This window comes from Venturia canescens, chromosome 1 (genome assembly GCF_019457755.1).
Source record: "Venturia canescens isolate UGA chromosome 1, ASM1945775v1, whole genome shotgun sequence".
NCBI classification, from domain to species: Eukaryota; Metazoa; Arthropoda; class Insecta; order Hymenoptera; family Ichneumonidae; genus Venturia; species Venturia canescens.
Window position 1 is genome coordinate 31,099,137 of NC_057421.1, and position 19,521 is coordinate 31,118,657.

The 19,521-nt window shown below is 35.7% G+C and overlaps 2 protein-coding genes across 7 annotated transcripts in view; one reads left to right on the forward strand and one right to left on the reverse strand.

Annotated features, from left to right (window-relative positions):
* The window catches only part of LOC122408991 (uncharacterized), a 25,336-nt gene extending 15,643 nt beyond the window's left edge, over positions 1-9,693 (reverse strand). The window contains exon 1 of one of the 2 annotated variants that reach the window (XM_043416153.1): positions 9,529-9,693. In XM_043416153.1, the coding sequence (XP_043272088.1) occupies positions 9,529-9,678 (150 nt within the window). In that variant the 5' untranslated portion in view covers positions 9,679-9,693. Of the gene's footprint in view, positions 1-3,771; positions 3,917-9,528 lie in introns of those variants that run through there. The other variant, XM_043416188.1, reaches the window with a different exon arrangement.
* The window catches only part of LOC122408897 (serine/threonine-protein kinase OSR1-like), a 30,439-nt gene extending 12,768 nt beyond the window's left edge, over positions 1-17,671 (forward strand). For 3 of the 5 annotated variants that reach the window (XM_043416012.1, XM_043415995.1, XM_043416003.1), the window contains 9 exons: positions 10,402-10,907; positions 11,984-12,096; positions 12,404-12,654; positions 12,854-13,028; positions 14,816-15,051; positions 15,306-15,420; positions 15,640-15,905; positions 16,609-16,795; positions 17,144-17,671. In XM_043416012.1, the coding sequence (XP_043271947.1) occupies positions 10,402-10,907; positions 11,984-12,096; positions 12,404-12,654; positions 12,854-13,028; positions 14,816-15,051; positions 15,306-15,420; positions 15,640-15,905; positions 16,609-16,795; positions 17,144-17,221 (1,927 nt within the window). In that variant the 3' untranslated portion in view covers positions 17,222-17,671. Of the gene's footprint in view, positions 1-9,690; positions 9,723-10,401; positions 10,908-11,983; positions 12,097-12,403; positions 12,655-12,853; positions 13,029-14,815; positions 15,052-15,305; positions 15,421-15,639; positions 15,906-16,608; positions 16,796-17,143 lie in introns of those variants that run through there. The other 2 variants (XM_043416021.1, XM_043416018.1) reach the window with 2 other exon arrangements.
* The last annotated feature ends 1,850 nt before the right edge of the window (positions 17,672-19,521 follow it).

Genomic DNA, 19,521 nt, shown 5'->3' on the forward strand with positions numbered 1-19,521 from the left:
TTTTCTTGATTTCTTTTCGACAAGGGGGGGGGGGGGGGGCGGTGGGTCGAAGTCTAAATATCGATTTTCGGCGCAATCCTGCCTGTGCATTCGCCGCCATCTTGATTTGAAGTTCAATTTTTTCGTTTTTCTAAAATAACTCGTTAATTTTCAACTTTAGAGCAAAAATGGTGGTATCCAAAGTTGTTGGAAATTTCCCACAAGTTTGGTCATTATCATTTTTACGCTAGGATCAATATTTGCAGAGTTATACTATCAAGTTCTAGATCTAGAAAACTTTTCTAGTATCTAGAAAATTTTTGAATAAAATCACACGTATTCTTTAGATGATTCTCAACACTTTTTCTTGTGTAACATTTCTTTGTTAAGTTGAGACTTTCGAGAAAAAAGATCATGCAAATTTACATCATGCTGTTTTGCAAAAACCGCGATTTTGGAAAAACTGAGTGAAAAAGAAGAGTTCATAGCCAGTGTTTTGGAAAGGTCAGACATTGAAAACACCTTTACTAACAATAACATGGTTATTTAAGTGCAGCAACAACAACAAAAATCGATTTGAAGGGAAAGAAAATGTCAAAAATTCTTGACTTTTCGATTAAAAACGCAAAAATAATAAAAATTTTGAGTTCACTTTACAAAATAAATGCCAGATTCTGAAAGAGCACCTTCAAAAACCCCCTGTATCAGGTTTTGAAGAATTTTTCATTTGTTCCTCAATTGAAACAGTGTACCTGAAATTGTGTGTTCAAAAATGTTGTTTTGCACATTAATGGATTAGTAGGGTGTTGCTATACAACATTTTGAGGGTAGGAGTTTTGGAAACTTTTTCCGTGTAGTAACATGCTTGTAGAGTAATTTCTGAAAATTTGAAGATTTTCCAAACGTATTGAGGTCCACAGTAAAATTGTGACCACAAACGTGGAAAAATTCTATGTATTTTAAATGGAAAACTTCAACCCCCGTGGTCGAAGGTTAGGCATTGTTTTAAAAATCTGAAAAAATTACAGCAATATTACTTGTCATGTATTTCGAACCGATTTGGGAGGCGCAAAGGGTAAAATAAATTTTGACCCCAAATAACGACGACCACCCTAATATATATAATATGTAGCTGTCCCCGGGAAGGGTCCTTCAGGTATGTATCTCTCGGAGTTTTATTGACGCTCAGATTACCTGACCGTTTTGGTCCTCAGCTCTCTGTCTATAGGGTCTGTATATATATACACATACTGATTCAAAAGTTTTCTAGATCTAGAACTTGGATAGTATAACTCTGCAAATATTGATCCTAGCGTAAAAATGATAATGACCAAACTTGTGGTAAATTAAATTTCCAACAACTTTGGATACCACCATTTTTGTTCTAAAGTTGAAAATTAACGAGTTATTTCAGAAAAACGAAAAAATTGAACTTCAAATCAAGATGGCGGCGAATGCACAGGCGGGATTGTGCCGAAAATCGATATTTAGACTTCCAACCCCCCCCCCCCCCCCCCCCCCCCCAAGCTTAAAAAAAAATCGCTGCCCCTAATTTTTTCTATTTCAATGTCTATCTCGACTGGATTATAGCAAAATTCATGCGCCCACCAATTATATGAGTCGTAGCGAGTATAAACATGAAAATTAACCAGTGGCACATAGAAAAATTTCAAGCAATCGCTTCGTTCATAAGCGGACTTTGTCAAGTAAATCTTTGTCGAAAAGAAAATTTACTTTTTTTCGGACGGCGCGACTCAACGATACAAACATTTTCGACATTTCACCAATTTGTCCAGTCCAATTCACCAATTTTTAACATTTCACCAAAAACACGAGGGACATTCAGATATCGATACATCGTTCGATTTAAGAATGTCATAGACCTAAATTTTGCCTGTCGTACATAGTAAAATTGGAGAGAACTGCTTTCGGCATCAAAATTACTATGCACTTTGGTGAAATGTAATAGAATGGCGATATAGAACAGCGCTGCTACAAAATATAGCAAACTTTTCTATGTATTCATACGAAATATTCGTATAAAAGTCTCTCCGTGTAATAGTAGCTCGGGCCTGGACGAAGGATTTGTAAAAATTTTGATTTAAAAAAAATGGCGACAGTTTTAACAAAATTCACCTTTTGATGTGCTAAATTTTCGGTTTTTTGTTACAATTTTTTTTTCCAACAAGATACGAAATCCTTCGTCCAGGCTCTAGTTATTATTATAATAAATAAGTGGTATAAATCTGATATGGATCGGATTAATAATTTTTAGTAATCGTGTCCACTGCAAAGGTATTTTTCAACAAAGACGATTCTGAGATAATCGCGTTCTAAGATTCAAATATTGGACGACCACACGCACCGGGCGGTCGGTTGAAATACCCATAGCTACGAATCTAACGCTCCGATTTTTATGAAATTTGGTGAGAATATTCTTCATACATTGTACTTGAAGAATATAGCTGAGAAATTTTCCATTTACTTTAACAATAACCCCAAATTCACTGATTTTCTTTTTATTGAAAAATGATCAGTTTGACTGAAAATTGGTCTCAATACAGCAATGTAAATATTTTAAAATCATCTCACATGTTTCGATTTAAAAAATCGAGATCAAAATAGCGATGACAAGTCTGGTAATAGGATAAAATGGGGAAACATTATAATGTTAAATGGAAAAAATTATTGAATTAATCAACGTTACATTATGCTGCAAAACCAACTGTTTTAAATCCTCAGAGAATTGGATTTTCCTTTGAATTGAAATGTTAAGGTTGATCCTCTGCGACAGCCCCAACCAAAAGTTATGTACTGTCTGCATATTAAAAGGCTTGATAATTCGTTCGGATCGTAATCAATAACTTTGTAAAGACCCTATTCGGTACTCGGCTGGTACTCGGTGCCAGCAGATATAGTACAAATATCATTTGCTTTCGTAAAATTTATTCTAAAAGTATTTTTGATCCGACATCGTGAGTAAATTTTTTGACGGAACTATCCAGGTTACGCTTCAACACACAGAAAAGGTTGTCTATACAGACGACATTCGCTTGTTCGCTTGCAAAATATATCGTATGCAGCCTAAACCTTCGTACTTCTCGAGGCTATATCTGTCAAACTAGATGGTCAATCACCTTGATTTTTTTCACAATATCTGTGATATCCTGCTCTAGCTCCTCCTCGTTTTTTATAATCTTCCTAATTTTAGTACTAGCGGTAGAATTAATAATGTGCCGTTTGCTTATGCATGGTCCATATGTTACGTGTTAATTGAGTCAACTTCAATTACTTATATCTCGGGTTCGGGATGGTGAAACTTGTTAAAATTTTATAGAGGTGTTGTTCATATGTTAAACAATACGTATGCCAAATTTAAATAATTTCCTAATTTAACTGTCTCGTGGAGGAACCACCTTAATAAAAAGGATTTCCGTAGCACTCGTTAGAATAAGAGACCGAAAAAACAAAACAGCATCAACGTACAACCCGACGACGGTTCACCTTTTCTCACGAACCGGACTCGTACAATTACGAATTTGTTTTCAATCTTTTTCTGTACCTCGCAAACGTCATTTTTTCGCTCATGATTGCATCAATCGTCCGCCAACAAACCGGCGCACTCAAAAACCCGTACCAGAAAAATCGATTCACAGCCCCAAAAACTCGAATTATCTCATTAACATTATTATTTCATAAAAACTTTGATAAAAACACATTTTTACTTAAATCGGACGAACACTCGAAGAGAATCGTTGAGGTAACATGTTTCATCTGTTTTTCTGTACTCACCATCGATAGATTCATTGCTACGCGCTATGTTTACGAAAACAAAAATAAAAGCTCGATGAGTTTCCAGGAAAGCTGGAACGTTCGTCGTCCAACATATGAGCAACTGTAGAGGAGCCTCCGTGTCCCCTCACTTTTTATATCGGGAGCTGGAATCTTTGTGACCCGACAAAAAACGATATGATCGTTGAAAATATGTGAAAATTCTGATGTCATCCCATTGTAAATAAAGATCATCGCGATAAGCAAGCTTGACCGCGGCCGCTGTTGATTATTAGATTTTCAGGAGTTCCCGGTCACCTCTATAAGTATACTTACGTAGGTGAATGTGTATTCGTGTGCTTAAATGAATCCCGTAATCGTGATAATTGGAACACGTCGACGTGACTAACGCCCGTTTTATTTCTCTTAACTCGTATATGTGTATATTATCGCCGTAATCCTCGCTCACTAATTCCTCGACCGACCGACGACGACCCCCCCCCCCCCCCCCCGCCCCCCGGCTCTCGTTATTTCGATCGAAAGTTCTCGCTAGCAACCCATTTTGATGATTCCATTTTCTCCAACGATTAAAAAAGGCGACTCCTACGCAATTTTATTACGTTTTCCATGTTACGAGAGACCTGAAGCACGCACGAATTATCGAAAGGATTCAATCGACGATATTTCGGGGAACCAGAATTTCTATTGTGCAAGATGCGAATTGGTTGAGAAAAAAAACCATTTTTTCACAGTACAAAATGTTTGTTGTGGGAAGAAATGTTGATTTTTTTCCTTTAAACGTAATTGCTTTTATCGCAGCATAAAAATTTCTCGATAAAAGTGGTTTTTAGATTCGAGTTTTATAGGACTAAACTCAGATATCGAAGGTAAAATTTGCTGCATGTCCGATGCAGCATTTCGAAACAAGTTATTTCGAGCTTCATTTTTTCAGAACGTATTCTTTTGACACGATTCATTGCGGCTCAGTTATACAAAGTCTTTACGGACAGCCGAAAAAAATGAATCAACTCGAATATATGAAAATTGATAAATATTCATAAGAGTTTGTAAGAGTACAAAACATCTTGTAAATTAATCGTAATGAATTGTCTCTCATCCTAGCGTTAAGTAATTGAAAAAGGGCTTGACGGCTTGACCCCGACGGTTCGCTGCGTGTAAAAAAAGTACTGTAGCGATACATAATCTCAAAGCCAAATATCGAGCTGAAACAGAGGTTAGAGATCCGCCATCAAGCGAACGGATTGCATTATCCTGAATAATAGCAATCCCAAATCGGTTCTTTCCTCGATTATTATTTGATGAGGTATTATAATCAATTCGTAATGATCTTTGGAATACGCCGGAAAAAATGGGGGGATAAACGTTGATCGCCTCGCCTCACATAACCTCAAACCAATAGACGACGCCTGGCGGTAAAGGAAGGTAAACAATCAAACATGGCGGCGCGCAATCGCCTCGCTAACTTTCATGTTTTGTTTTTCACTCATTATTTTTTCTACGACGCAGCGTAGGAAGAAAAAACGATCAGAGGCGTTTCTTTTCTCCAGAATTGGGAAGCTTTAAAATCGCTCAAATACCGAGCCACCCTATATATAAATAAATACTTATTATACTTAAGTGCTCTTTGGTTCCGACAGTTAAATATTTCGTCGCTGTACGATTAACCCAGAGATCGGCGACTCCCATATCACATGATCTACAAAAGCCTTTGAGAATAAGTGTTTGCACAACGGGTATCCCGATTCACACAGCACACACGCGCACGAGCTCTACATAATAGAAAGCGAGAAGTAAGGCGTGAGGAATTACGTGGTTTTTTTCGTTTTCGTCTCCACTCGCAGCGTCTCGGGAGGTCTGATATTCGGCGCGAGTGATAATGGGCCATACGAGACAATTGTACCAGTCGATCGTTACTGTCGATCGCTGGATTATGTTCATTTTCTTTTCCTCTCGTTTCGTTCTATATACGTGTCCGTATAAATGTCGCTATCAGTTTCACTAAAAATTTGAGTGGTTCAACAATTAATGTGATTCAAAAACACACGAATTGACGTTTTTGTGTTTATCGTGTATGCGAAGGTGAAAAATTTCATCCATGCTGATTCGTGAAAAAAATGTGACGCTGTTTCTGAATGCACATATATTCGTGTAATGTTTTGGGCACAGTTTCCGGCTAGGCGCGGAGAGCCTTCGGTCATTGCGGACAAGCTCGAACCTCAATAAGTCCGACTCTGACGAAGCATCGCTATTCGACATTCTTGAAAGTAAACTCTTAACCTGCCAAATAATTATTTTTGTATATGATGAATGTGATTTCATTTGTTCTTTCAATTTTGTCATTTTATATTTTGTTTTGAAAAATCAAACGGCACAATTTTCGTACCGTTTGTGTGTTACATGATTTTCACCAACAAATTCGATCTTTCGAGAAAAGGGAGAATCGCACGCTAGCTATTTTGTTATCCAAAGAGAATAACTGGTAATTCTCGTTTTTCTTCTAGTGTCAAGAGACTTTGTGAAAGCGAAATGTACTTTGAGGTTATTTCGCCAGAACTGGTGCAACTGACAGATCACCTCGAAAGCCTTTAATTTAAAAAATAAAGAATGTTTTGTTCAATTTGGGATTATTCAATTTATATTTAGTGTTAGATTTGCCAAAATTTGAAAACAGTATTGTGAGATAAATCAACGAAAAAAGTGCACTGTGCAGAAACGACACGAATAAGCGAATGGAAGATTTCGCTGAAGCTGCTGAGATCGGTGAATTTTCTCTGTTTCCATCACATTGAAGTTGCAGAAGGCACTGGTAGAATTTCCATAACGGTCTCACTGAAATTCGAATCTTAAAAATTTCGTACATTTTCTCAACGGTTAAAACAGAAAAAATTTGCTACACCAAAGTTCGTTACATAAAAAAAAAAAATTCTTCGGTTACGTTGTCGATTTTTGTTATGTAAATATTCGGATATTCGAATTTATAGTAATTTCGTCAAGTCGTCCGTTTATGCGTACTATGGAATTGAAAATGTTAAAAAAAACACTGGAACGATGATTTCAAGATTAGATTAGTTTTGACTCGACAAAAAAATTTATCACGTGTTCAAAGGGAATAATCTCGAGCCCCCGATACTTCATGGGAGATCGATCGAGATTCAGAATCTCGTAATATGTCATCGCGCGCGCCTGTTGCAGAAAGTCGCACATACCCTTACGTTAATCTCGTTGACGCAAAGATTTCGAAGATTTTTCGTTCCAAATATTTCGGAAGTTATTGAAAAAAATTTTGAAAACTTTGGTTGGAACAGTCTCAGATTTTGAAATCGTAAACGTGTGATCAAAATAATAAATTTTCAAGACATTAAAAATTTGTGCAACTATCAAAGTAAAGGAAATTACTCGAGGGAAATATCTGTGGATATGGTTTTCTTAATTTTTAATGAATTTCGAGTAACAATTAATCATTCAATGAAACAACGAATAACCGAATGAAAGAAGTGCGAAAGAATTGAAATTAGGAAATATCGCGAAAGACAGGAAACTGAATCCACTATTTTCTCCATTAACAGCAATTTCAAGGCAACGAAATACTTTTCAAAAAATCATTTAGCCCCTGGAGCGTCGACTGAGACGCTAAAGTTCAAAACACATGGACAATAGATGTATTTATGACTTAATTATTCATTTTAACTCGAAGACGGAGTTTTTATGGTAGTGAACCGATTAAGGGTTCTTTCCCAAATCTCATTGTCCACCGGGATTCCCAGGTAAGGGTAAAAATCTCTGTCTTCCCTTCTGGCGACCAGATGTTTTACGAGTATCCTGAGTTATTTATCCTAAGGCAACCGTTCGCGAATTCAGGTAGTTCTTGTATCGTGCAAAGTGGAAAACCAATGAAAATGCACGTCCAGATTTTGTACTAGGTGTCAACTCCGATCTAAGTGGGGATAAAATCAAGACTCGTCATTTTGGTAAAAATGAGAATGGATTTATGGTTGCCGAGTCAACCGATTAAGTGTATATCCGCCTGTAACCGTTTTGTTCACAATTAAAAATTACAGTCTATCAAATACCCGAAGTTATTATAAAAATCATTTTGAGAACTAGCCACCCCCGATTAACTTTGAGTGTGGCATCGTCGAGCTTCTGCGTCACACCAGTGCAATGAGCCTTACAACCTCATTGGAAGAATAAAATCACGAAGAAGTTTTGTACGAAACAGCCCCGTTGAATGAAATCTGAAGCATAAAATCCTGAGCTTTGCTAACATAAAATACGGAAAATAATGTCTATCAGACACATTTTATATTTTCTAGGATTTAATAGATTCGGATGAAGATCACACGCATAGGGCACTAAAAAGATTTATCCGAGATAAGATTAATCGAAGTATAGGTTTAGACTAAGTACAGTACCCACTCGATACGGTGTAATTTGGCGAGACTAAAAAAAACGTTCGAGACACGTGTTCAAATGGAGAGTTTGCGCAGTGGGTACTGCACAACTAACCTTGAAGTGAAGGAGCAGCGTGATTGGCACAGTTGTTTTCTTTGCCAGGTTATGCGCATTGCGGTGATTCGCGCTCGAACGGCAAACCGAGCTTCGTTCGGCGCCACTTTCCGATGCGGCGAAAAGACTGTTTTTCGCGTATATATCTTATCGAAAAGTTCAGCAGCGATACGAGAACAATTACATTTATTTTTTATTTTTCCGATCGTGCAACGAGCGAGTCTCACAGCCAACGACATATGCCACATACTCAAAGATTCTGGAGAGAGAAAGATTGCGATAAGAGTTTCTCGTTATGTTGATATTTGCAGTCTCCGATACACTGAATATATATTTACGAGTATTTGTACTTTTGATACTCGATAAGTATTGCACAGATGTCTCGGATAATCGCGCGAGGGTCGTGCGTCAATTATTGCTCGGCGCCAACGGGCCCGCTGTCGCAAATGTATGAGACGAAAATTGATAAATCGTTCCTGGCGCCACCTTTTAGCGTCACGTGTACCGTGTACGTTCTGCTATTGTAATTGGACGAAAAAAAATCTTATCCAGCATATAAAACCTGCATCGTTTTATCAGTACGCGACGAAAAATTATTTATTCACATATCCTCAACGAAATTTCTACAAACGCGAGATTAAAAAACTCATTTATCCGATGTATCGATGAATCGATGCAAACTTCCGTTATATTTTCAATGGAAACACGCTCTTCGAAATCTTCGCTTCATTCTGCATAAACTTCAATTTTATACCGAAACAGTAGCGTTTGCATCGAGTATAACACTTTTCAAGAGGTCAAACAACGATAAAAAATATTTTACAACGACAAAAGGAATCGTTCGAGCAAACAACATTTATTGCTGGTGGAAAAAGTTTTTTCCTCGTACTCGCCAATTTTTTTCACTTATCACACTCAAACAAATACACACATGTACCAAAATATACTGCTACAAATCTATATGCATCTATATCCGACGAACAGGCAGATTTATATATTTATGCTATTATTTAGTGAATTCTTAAGTTGAATGACCCAGCTTGCCAGTTCCGTTCTTTCCAAGAAAGAGTTTATCACTGTATCCATTGGATATGCTTACTATATATACACACACGTGCAAAGAGAATATATATATAAGATTTGAGACTCGTTTTTTTCCGGTTTCTACCAACGTATTTCTTCCTTCTCTCTCTTCCTTCCCCCCCCCCCCCCCCCTCCCTTCTTCCCTTCCCTAACCATCCTTTTTCTCACACAGCTTTTCTGCTTCGATTCTTGTAGTACAGTATGACTCCTCTTTCCGCCGTGCCTTTCCTCACGACTCACGACTCGAGTATGAATACACAGAAAAAAGAAATATATACGCGAGAAAAACGCTTGTGTAAAACATAAAACACGTGGCATTTCAGATAGTGATTTTCATACTAAAGGATGGTTCACTGGAAATTGTCTAAGAATATCTAAAAAATATCTGAACGTCTTTTTTATAGATGTATAGTTTTAGTAAACTTGGATTCTCGAATTTTTCTTCTATTTTTATACGAAAGTTGATGGAAATGATTGAAATACATTGCGTAAAATCTTTCTATTTTACTAACCGTTGTAATAATTGTGGCACCCAGATGATGTTTGTAGATATTTTGGAATCGTGTTGTATCAAGTGTAACGTGACTTCCGGCTTTCGAAATATGTTTTCGCCGGAATTAAAGCGAAATTATTAATTGGAATTTTCATCTTGTCTTTTTAAGGAAGTTTAAAATCGTTAAGAGAAAAAGTATTTTTTTAAGGCTTCGTATATTTGCAATCTGTGTAGAAAATATTATCTCTGATACACAACGTACACAACACTTGACTTTCTTCTCATTCGATTGACGTCATTGACGAACTACGTTTGACAAAAAACGTCAAACTTATTTGCGAAGAAAAATAATCATCTCATTTCCAATGACTTATTTCGTTTCGTTTATCTATAATTTCTTAACTTCCAATGCGAAATTCCGCTTATTAAATTTCGAAACAGAGTAAAAAAGAGGAAAATGAAAAATACATTTCAGAATGCTTTTCATCCATTTTTTTCCTGTTTCACTTCATTGGATATACTTTTTACAATTTCCTTTCGTTACACAGAATAATCTCGCCGGACGTATTGCCATCGTGTTCGCCTGGGATATTCCGTCAAAAATCATTCCGTTCGAGTAGCAGTTCGACGCCGACGACGACGCTGAGTAGCGCGGGTGTCGCGACAACCGGGAATCAGTGCGTTCACGTACAGACTACGAAACGGACGAGTTCAAACAATTCGAGGAGTACCGAGAAAGCGGGACTGAATAATATTTTAATGAGAAAAAACGATGAGTCGTCATGCTTAACCAATACCGATAATAGTGCTAACAGCTTGGTGAAAAAAAGTGTAAACAACAATTTTAATCAAATAACAAGAACGAATAGCAGGATTGGTTTACCGGCGTCAGGAAGAGGAGGAGAAACTAGAGCGCCCCGTAATAATAACCTTACCCCTAAGCACTCTCGTCGTGTTACGGTACTGGCTAATAAAATGGCGTCTGCGAGCTCTAACGCGGTCGTGCAGGGCTGGCCCAACACCAAAGACGACTACGATCTCAAAGAGGTTATCGGTAAATATTCCGATAAATCACTTCACCAATATCCTCTCTTTGTCCAAATTATTTTTCCGTAATCCCTATCAACTCACAGCTTAAATGTCCATCAATTTTTGCGATCTTTGATCCTCGCATACAAGAAGAAAAAACGGCAGAAAAGTGAATAAGAAAATCACAGGCCGGCCTCTCTCCCACTCAAAAAATCTCGCGTTCTGACATTGCGCCAAATCAGTTCTTTTCTCTGTGTGCGTATCTGTTCTCGTTTTGCGATATAATAACGTGAACTGCGCTTTATTGCAACTAAGAGTGTGTGTGTGTTGTCATTTTCATGAAAAGTTGAAGTTTACGGAACCGTGATTCAAAATTCGTTCACATCCGACCGGTTGATTTAACTTCCTAACCTCATTTCGCTACTACATTTTTTTAAGGGGGTAGAAGGTGAGCCCTGTGCTTGGCCCTTTAACTTTCGTAAAATAATTAATTATTTCACTTTTCATGAGGAGTTTCTCAATTCGACCTTCAAATTTTCTTTGTTTCAATGCATTTTGCTCTTCACTACCTTAACTTTGAGAACTAAATAATACGTGGTTTCATTCGTGAAAATTGACGTATTTCTCGTACACAGGAGAACGCCTTTTTAATCTACTCTCAGACGTCTCTACCTTTTCATTTCCATTACATTTTGGAAGTTTCCTGCATAAATGCCCCTCAATTTTTTTCCGATCTGCAAAACCACTCAGGATAACCAACTCTGTATATATTGAAACACGATTCTTTTAACTCCATCATGTGCATTACAAAACTTTTTTTTAGCACAAACAAATTTTCATATGAAAATAAATTTATTATTTTTTTAATTCATATAATTATGGTGCATCAGCTTACTATGAATCGTAAATTACTTTTCCTATTGAATTTTGCAATCTCGTATTCAATTTCCATGAGCTTAATTACTTTGAATATTTTACCCGATATGATAGAATTTCTATGAGTATTGATGGTCTTGGATATTCTTTTCCAAATACTAGTCAATTTTGAGAGTTCAAAAAACATTGATCCAGAATGTCTTTTTTTTTTTTTTTAATTATTAGGCGTCGGAGCCACTGCTGTGGTACACGCTGCTTTTTGTATACCCCGGCAAGAAAAATGTGCCATAAAACGCATAAATTTGGAAAAATGGAACACGAGCATGGACGAACTTCTGGTATGTAGTCACTATTACTGACAAGAACACGAAATTTTAATTAATCAATGAAAACCAATCTTCTTCTTCTTTGATGAGTCTTCCGTGAGCTAACATTTTTTTTTCATTTTTTGGAATTAAATGGATCGCAATTAGTTAATTTTTACTTTCTATAAAACCAATATAAAGGTTAATTACATTTCTATAGTAGTGCAAAATTGAAAGAAAAAAGAAAAAAATTATTGAAGCGTGATTTATCAACGCAAACTTGCAACACATTTTATTTAAATCATTAATATTCTCACCTATTTTATTATTTTCAATGCAGAAAGAGATTCAGGCAATGTCATCCTGCAATCACGAAAACGTTGTTACATATTATACGTCCTTCGTTGTAAAAGAAGAGCTATGGCTTGTACTGCGACTTTTGGAAGGTGGATCTTTACTTGATATTATAAAGCATAAAACGAGAACGACGAATTGCAAACACGGCGTTTTTGACGAAGCAACGATAGCAACCGTACTTCGAGAAGTTCTCAAAGGCCTTGAGTATTTTCACAGTAATGGACAAATCCACAGGTAACATTTACAGTCAAATCATGAAATTCGCTTCAAATTTATTCTGCATGTAACTTCAAATTTTCCATGTTGGGTGATAATAATTAATCGTAATCAGTTATCAATTATCTTCCATGATGAAATAATTATATCATTATTATTATAATTATGATTTTTTTCTAGTTTTTATATTAACGAAAGATGTATTCATGTTTTCTAGAGATATTAAAGCAGGCAACATTCTGCTGGGTGAAGATGGAACCGTCCAAATAGCAGATTTCGGTGTTAGCGCCTGGCTCGCAACGGGTCGAGATCTGAGCAGACAAAAAGTTCGTCACACGTTCGTTGGTACACCATGTTGGATGGCCCCTGAAGTCATGGAGCAGGTGAGAGAGGAAAGTTACACTACAATTTCTAAGCTTGCGAGTTCTGTGTTTGTTCAAATGTTATATTTGCTACAACAATGAAATGATTAATAACAAAGAGTCTAAGAACAGCTCTGAATCCGTTGAATATTTTCTTGTTATATTTCACTCTTTCTATCGCGCTCTCTCTCTCTCTCTCTCTCTCTCTCTATGTTGAGAAATGATACTTCGATGCTTGAATGCACTGAGACTGGTGCTTAGTTTTATATTTTCTTTCTCAACTTTTTTTTCTTTTTTTTTCAATTTTCTCTTAATGTAATGCAATAATTAAGCAAGCTTATGAATTGAAATGTTGAAACAACTCCCGCATACGATGAATCAATGATTGCGTTGGGCATGGCATTTTAATAACGTTCGAAACATGATCGTTCATGTGTATTGAATGTTTGGTTTTTTCCGAAGTGACGTCATCCTTTCATGCGATATCTTTTTTCTTTAATAAATTTATCGGAGAAGTTTGATTGAAATTACTTTTCTATCATAACCTTTTCATTCGTTTGATGGAACGTGAACACTGCAAATATTTTTTAAATGAGAAAAGTTCACCGTCAGGAATTGGCTTGAAACGTGTTTTCAAAAATTGTTTTTATTTCATTTTTTTTCGCGGTAACATTCATTATTTCATAATCAGTTTATTCAATGTTTATTCATGACGTCACCGACGAATTTCATAAATGTTAACATGCTCTCAACACTGATGCTCATATTTTCATTTAATTGAAAATCAAATATTTCATCGATGTATACAGTTTTGTGAAAATGATAAATTAAGATGAAGTTGAATGAAAAATAATTGTATTATTATTGCAATGGAATAATTCGAAGTAGAACTGAAAATCTTCGAATTTGGTAGAGTAATGGTTTCGAGTTAACTATCTATACGAACAGACTTATGATTTAGTGATGAGAAGCCGAAATATATTCGAAAGAATCCAAGAAAAAAGAATCTCTTGCGTTGATTTTGAAAAAAAAAATTATAATTGTCGTGCAATGACTTACCGTGCTACACTTACAAAACACGTGCTTACAAATAATCTGAGGAGCAGAACATTTTTTTAACTTTCTGCGATTCGTTAAGGGACGTGACTTCGTGAAAAACGATCGTACGGAGTTTTCGAACCACAGAATTTTGAGTTCCAACCTTGTTTAGAGACCAGGAAAAAAAAAACCATTTCAAACTCAATGATGAAATTCACTGACTCTGAGATCGGTTTTATGAAGAGCTTGAAAAAAACAAATTTAAATAATTTTTGTTTTGTAATTTTTCTTGGAATTCTGACATGCATGCTCACAGAGGAAAATTTGTTCGATGTTGAAAATCAAATTTGGAGCTTCTAAATTCTTCCGGATTTTCCATTCGATGTTTTTTTTACGAAGTTTTACAACTTTTCAAATATCGAAAAAAGTTAAAAAAATTTCCGGCTTTTCTAATTTTTTTTCTAAGTTTATTGTTATGAAATTGACTTGTAAAAAAATGCTACAGTCGAGAAAAAATATCTTCAAGAAACGTTCAGTTTTTCCCGTAATGTTATTCAAAATTATTTGTTTACATTGCCTTCAGAAAAATATGAAAACTAGTAATTTGACGACTTCTCGATTGTGAAAATTCTATTGAAAAATTTGAACAAAACTGTATACTTTAGGAAATAGAAATCCCCGCGATGTGTTAATTAGCGAGGCAGATTTCATTTCTTTCGAAAAAAAAAGATAATCTAATATGGTGAAAGTTATGATAATCCGAGTGTCAACTCGTATAGGATCATGGATACGATTTCAAGGCTGACATATGGTCGTTGGGTATAACGGCTATTGAAATGGCAAGTGGTACCGCTCCTTATCACAAATATCCACCTATGAAAGTACTCATGCTAACTCTACAAAACGATCCTCCAACATTGGACACTGCTGCCGATGATAAAGATCAATACAAAGCATATGGTAAAACATTTCGTAAAATGATCGTGGACTGTCTTCAAAAAGATCCTACGAAGCGGTGAGAGAAATTTTATTATTCTTAAGTTCAAGTTTCCTCTGTCATAATTACTGGTATTCAACTTTCGTCTCTTTTCAGTACTCGATTCATCCGATCAAAATAAAAATAAAAAAATTCCTCAAAAAATTCAAACACTGAATTTGAAATCATTTATTATTCACGTTATTAGATTTTTGCAAAAGTATATCAACGAAAAAGCATTAAAAATCCAACTCCATATTTTATATTAATTCCTGTGGATTTTGAATTTTCAGGCCTACCGCAACGGAATTACTGAAACATCCTTTCTTCAAAAAAGCTAAGGACAAGAAATACTTGCAACAAACATTGGTTGCGATAGGACCGAGTCTTGAAACCCGTGTGCAGAAGGTACAAATAAAAACATTAAATTCTTATAAGTAAATGACGATAATTTGTGAGGAAAAAATTGCAAAATCGCGGTGAAACCGGGACTTATTTTAGCCTGATCACAAAAGTTTATGCCTAAATTGCTTTCCATACTACTGATTGCGTTATAAAGAAAAAAAATGAAAAATTTGCCGAATAATCAATTAATTTATGAAGTATTCGTATTTTGCTTTCATCAAGGCATCGAAGAGGCAACCAGGCACTTCGGGTCGGTTGCACAGAACGGTAACGGGTGAATGGGTCTGGTCGTCAGAGGAAGAAGACAGCGATGCCTCGAGTGCAGAAGACGGCAAGGAAGCTTTACCCGTAAATACGATCGACAACGGGAGCAGCGACGAAGAAGCTGCTGATGCTAAAGATTACGGTCAAGTCAAATCAGCCGCTAGTCGTATCGCTATTCCAGTGGCGGAACAAAATGTTCCATTTAATTTCGTACTTCGACTCCGGTAAGATTTTTAATATTCCGATAATTATTTTAGTGTTTTCTCTATTTTCTTTTGTGTGCTTCTAATACACTCTCCGCCCTTCCTGGATGCATTTACTGTATCGCATTTTGACAAGGGTTGAAGAAAATTTTAGAAAATCCAGTGAATCAAGGTGGATACATTTTTATCAAACTTCAGTTGATTAGTGCCATGAGAAATTCAATACAATTGGCTACCGCTGAGCAATTGGTGCGCGACCCGAAACCGTCACCCATCCGAGTACTCGATTCACCAAGTACTGCAACGATGGAGATCGACAATTTTCACGAAACCGCGCACCAATCGTTGTCGGTTATTCATTATATCCATTTATATTTTCTCATGTAATTTCCTAATATTATTTTTTCATTGTTTCAAACCAATATACCTCATGAGGGAAAATGATGGGCGAATAATAATTGATGAATCATTTTCAGACGTCCCGAGACCCAGTTTACCCTCGAATATAAAACACAGTACGCATCATTTCCTTTTATTCCCTACCAAACGAAATTTACCCAACCGATGCAGGAATTTTCCATAAATTCTTCTGCACGAGTTGCGTGAGATTTGAGTTAAATATTATCGTTATTTTTGATATATGAATGTATAAAAATTTCTTGAGCATAAGCTTGTTTAAACTCACGTGAAATTCCGTTTTTTTTTTTATCGTCTACTTCTCTAGCAATCAAAAGCGAGAACTGAACGATATTAGATTCGAATTTGCGGTGGGTGTCGACTCGGCGGAGGGGATAGCCGTTGAACTCGTTGGGGCTGGTTTAGTCGATCGAAAAGACATCGTCGTGATAGCCGCAAATCTACAAAAACTCATCGATAGCGCTGGCCAACTTCGTACTGTCACTTTTCCGTTGGTGAGCTGACTTTTTATTATCATTTTCTTTCTGTATTGAAGCTCGAAATAATTATTTTCGTTGGAGATCTACGTTGCGTAAAAATGTTTAATTTCATTGGAAAAATTAGTGAAAAAAGCTAGTGAACAAAAAAATGCTAGCAATTCACATTACACTGTCGAAAAATCAACGTTGTTAGATTTATGATTTACTCAACTATTTGGCCAAGTTCAATGCAACACAAGAAGTAATTTCTGTTCGAATGTTACATTTAAAAATGACCATTAATGAGTGCCCTGTGACTTAAAAAAATGAAATTTTTTCACTTTTTAATAACACTTAAAATAAAAATGATCAATTCTATTGCAGAATTCGGGTTACGCAGCCAACGAAGTACCGGATGATAAGGCGTTAATCGGTTTTGCTCAGATCTCCATCACAGATTAAGCTTTACGTTTCTTCGCTCTCCTCATTTAAGTTTTGCGCTTTTTCCTTCTCCGAGTTGATTTTGATCGACTCGAGAATAAGTGGCTCTTAAAAATGTTGGGTACCTATCATGAAGATACGAATAAGGTGCGATATTAAATAAAAAAGAAAATAAGAAGACGAAATTCCTCTAGTTTTCAATAAATCGATGCAGAAATCGAATTGTAAGTATTAATTCATGGAGAGTTATCGAAAACAGACATTGTATTTTTCGAGAAATCAAAGTCCATTATATCGCTCGTGCACAATGATTTGAATCCTAAAAATTGCGTTACAAGTTTTTTCTTGATGTTTAACAATGCCCATAGTTTCGATTGATAATAGAAATTACGAAATTATTTAAACGACTGTTTGAAGAAAAATGAGACTCGAAATGAAAAAAAAAAAAAAAAAAACAAAAAAAATAAGAAACACGCAGAAATTAACGTGTTAACAATAGAAAATGAAAAGGCGCGATAATGAATTTATGAAAACTGTTCCGAATAGGTATCTGTCCTGATATTTGAAATATCGAATTATTTGCGCAATGTGTGAGAACCGTCAATTATTAATATTGATTTTTTGACTCGCTTCGTCTTATGCTTGGGGGAAAAAAGCACTCGTGCAGTACCTTAATTGATGTAAATATTAACAAGTTAGTTCATTTCGCATTCTCCGTTGAATGTTCAGAGATAATCGGGAACAAAAAGAAAAGATAATTTCTTCGTATTGAGATTTTGAGTGTAAAGGTTGCTGCCGTACGATTGATTTACAACGAATCTGCAAACAAGAAAAACTCTGAACATTCGCGACTAAATTGTCGTTATCGAAACTCATTCGCGAAGTGCTTGACATCTGAATTTATAAAGCGTCGTAAGCAGCTCCTCGCGACACTTATAGCACGTTTCTTATTTTCCCTCCCACAATCCTCATCGCGTCTGGTACCAAAAAATCTGATTTACTTGAAACAACTATAGATATACATTTATACACATAATATATATTTATATGGCTTCAGCTTCACAATCCGTCTTAGGACCTAGCAAATATGAGAGTACTCAAAAACGACAGAACAAAAAGAAGCAAAAAAAAATCAATTCTTTTGTACTTAATCGAAAAATCGTAAATGAATAATACGTGTAGCGTGTTTTGTCATGGCTTACGATAACGCAGCTGTTTGTTTTTTGTTCTGCAGCATTGTCCTTAAAATGCTACCGAGAAAAAAAAAATAATAGAACGAAACAAAATCAGCCATACCTTGGTCGCCACATTTCTAAGATTGTCGTCGCCGATCATGAAATTGTGAAATTATTAGTTTCTCGTCATGAAACCAAAATGATTGAAAATAAACAGAATTTAAAAATAAATAAATTAGCAATTATAAATGAAGTATCAATTTGTTCGGCGTCATTATAACCACGTAATAGAGTGAAACAAATCGTTTTATTCTTGCCGAATGAGAAAAATATTGTTTTTTTAACTACAATTTTTTGTCCGATCGAATCATTGTTACCTTCTTGTTTCTTCAATTAAACACGTTTTACTTGTTTTATGCACGAACAGAACCGTTTGGAAGAAATGCGGATAGAAGACAATTTCCTATTTAATTTATTGAGGTTCAATTGTAAATAAACAGGGTCCTGCGTTTTTTTAAGTACAACGATACGAAATAGTTGATCTATGTACAAGGCATTTCTACGAAGATAAAGAACTGTTGCGATAATATAGAGATTCGCTACAAAATATTGAACATTCGAGTGAAAATTTACAAAATTTTAATATTGTTAAAAATGCTCACATTTGACTTATCATTTATAGTGCGACAATATGTTGACATCTCTCAATACCAAATCGATTGATAAAATTTGACTTTTTTTCAAAGTATTCACATTAATAATCGCTTTGGAGATAACAGTGTGGGCATAACAGATTGATTAAACTCCAATGGTAATTATCGTGTAATAATTTAGAATAAATGTGGATAAAATTTGAAAAAAAGGAAGAAAAGTAAGACCCCAGCTCAGTTGTACACAACAAACGGCACTATTTTCTAGTTTATAGTTAACGAATGATAAAAAAACCAAAAAGGAAAAAATATGAAGGAAAATCATTTTGAGATGAATAAGCACTTTCGACCATTACTCGTGCAGATGTCGTTAATGTATGTGCCTTATCCTTTAACTATACTGCTACTTTTCCTCGTGTTTAAAAAACAACAAATGAGATACAAAAAAATTCAGTCACCCACTGGTAAAATGAATTTTTAGCTTCCCAACAAAATC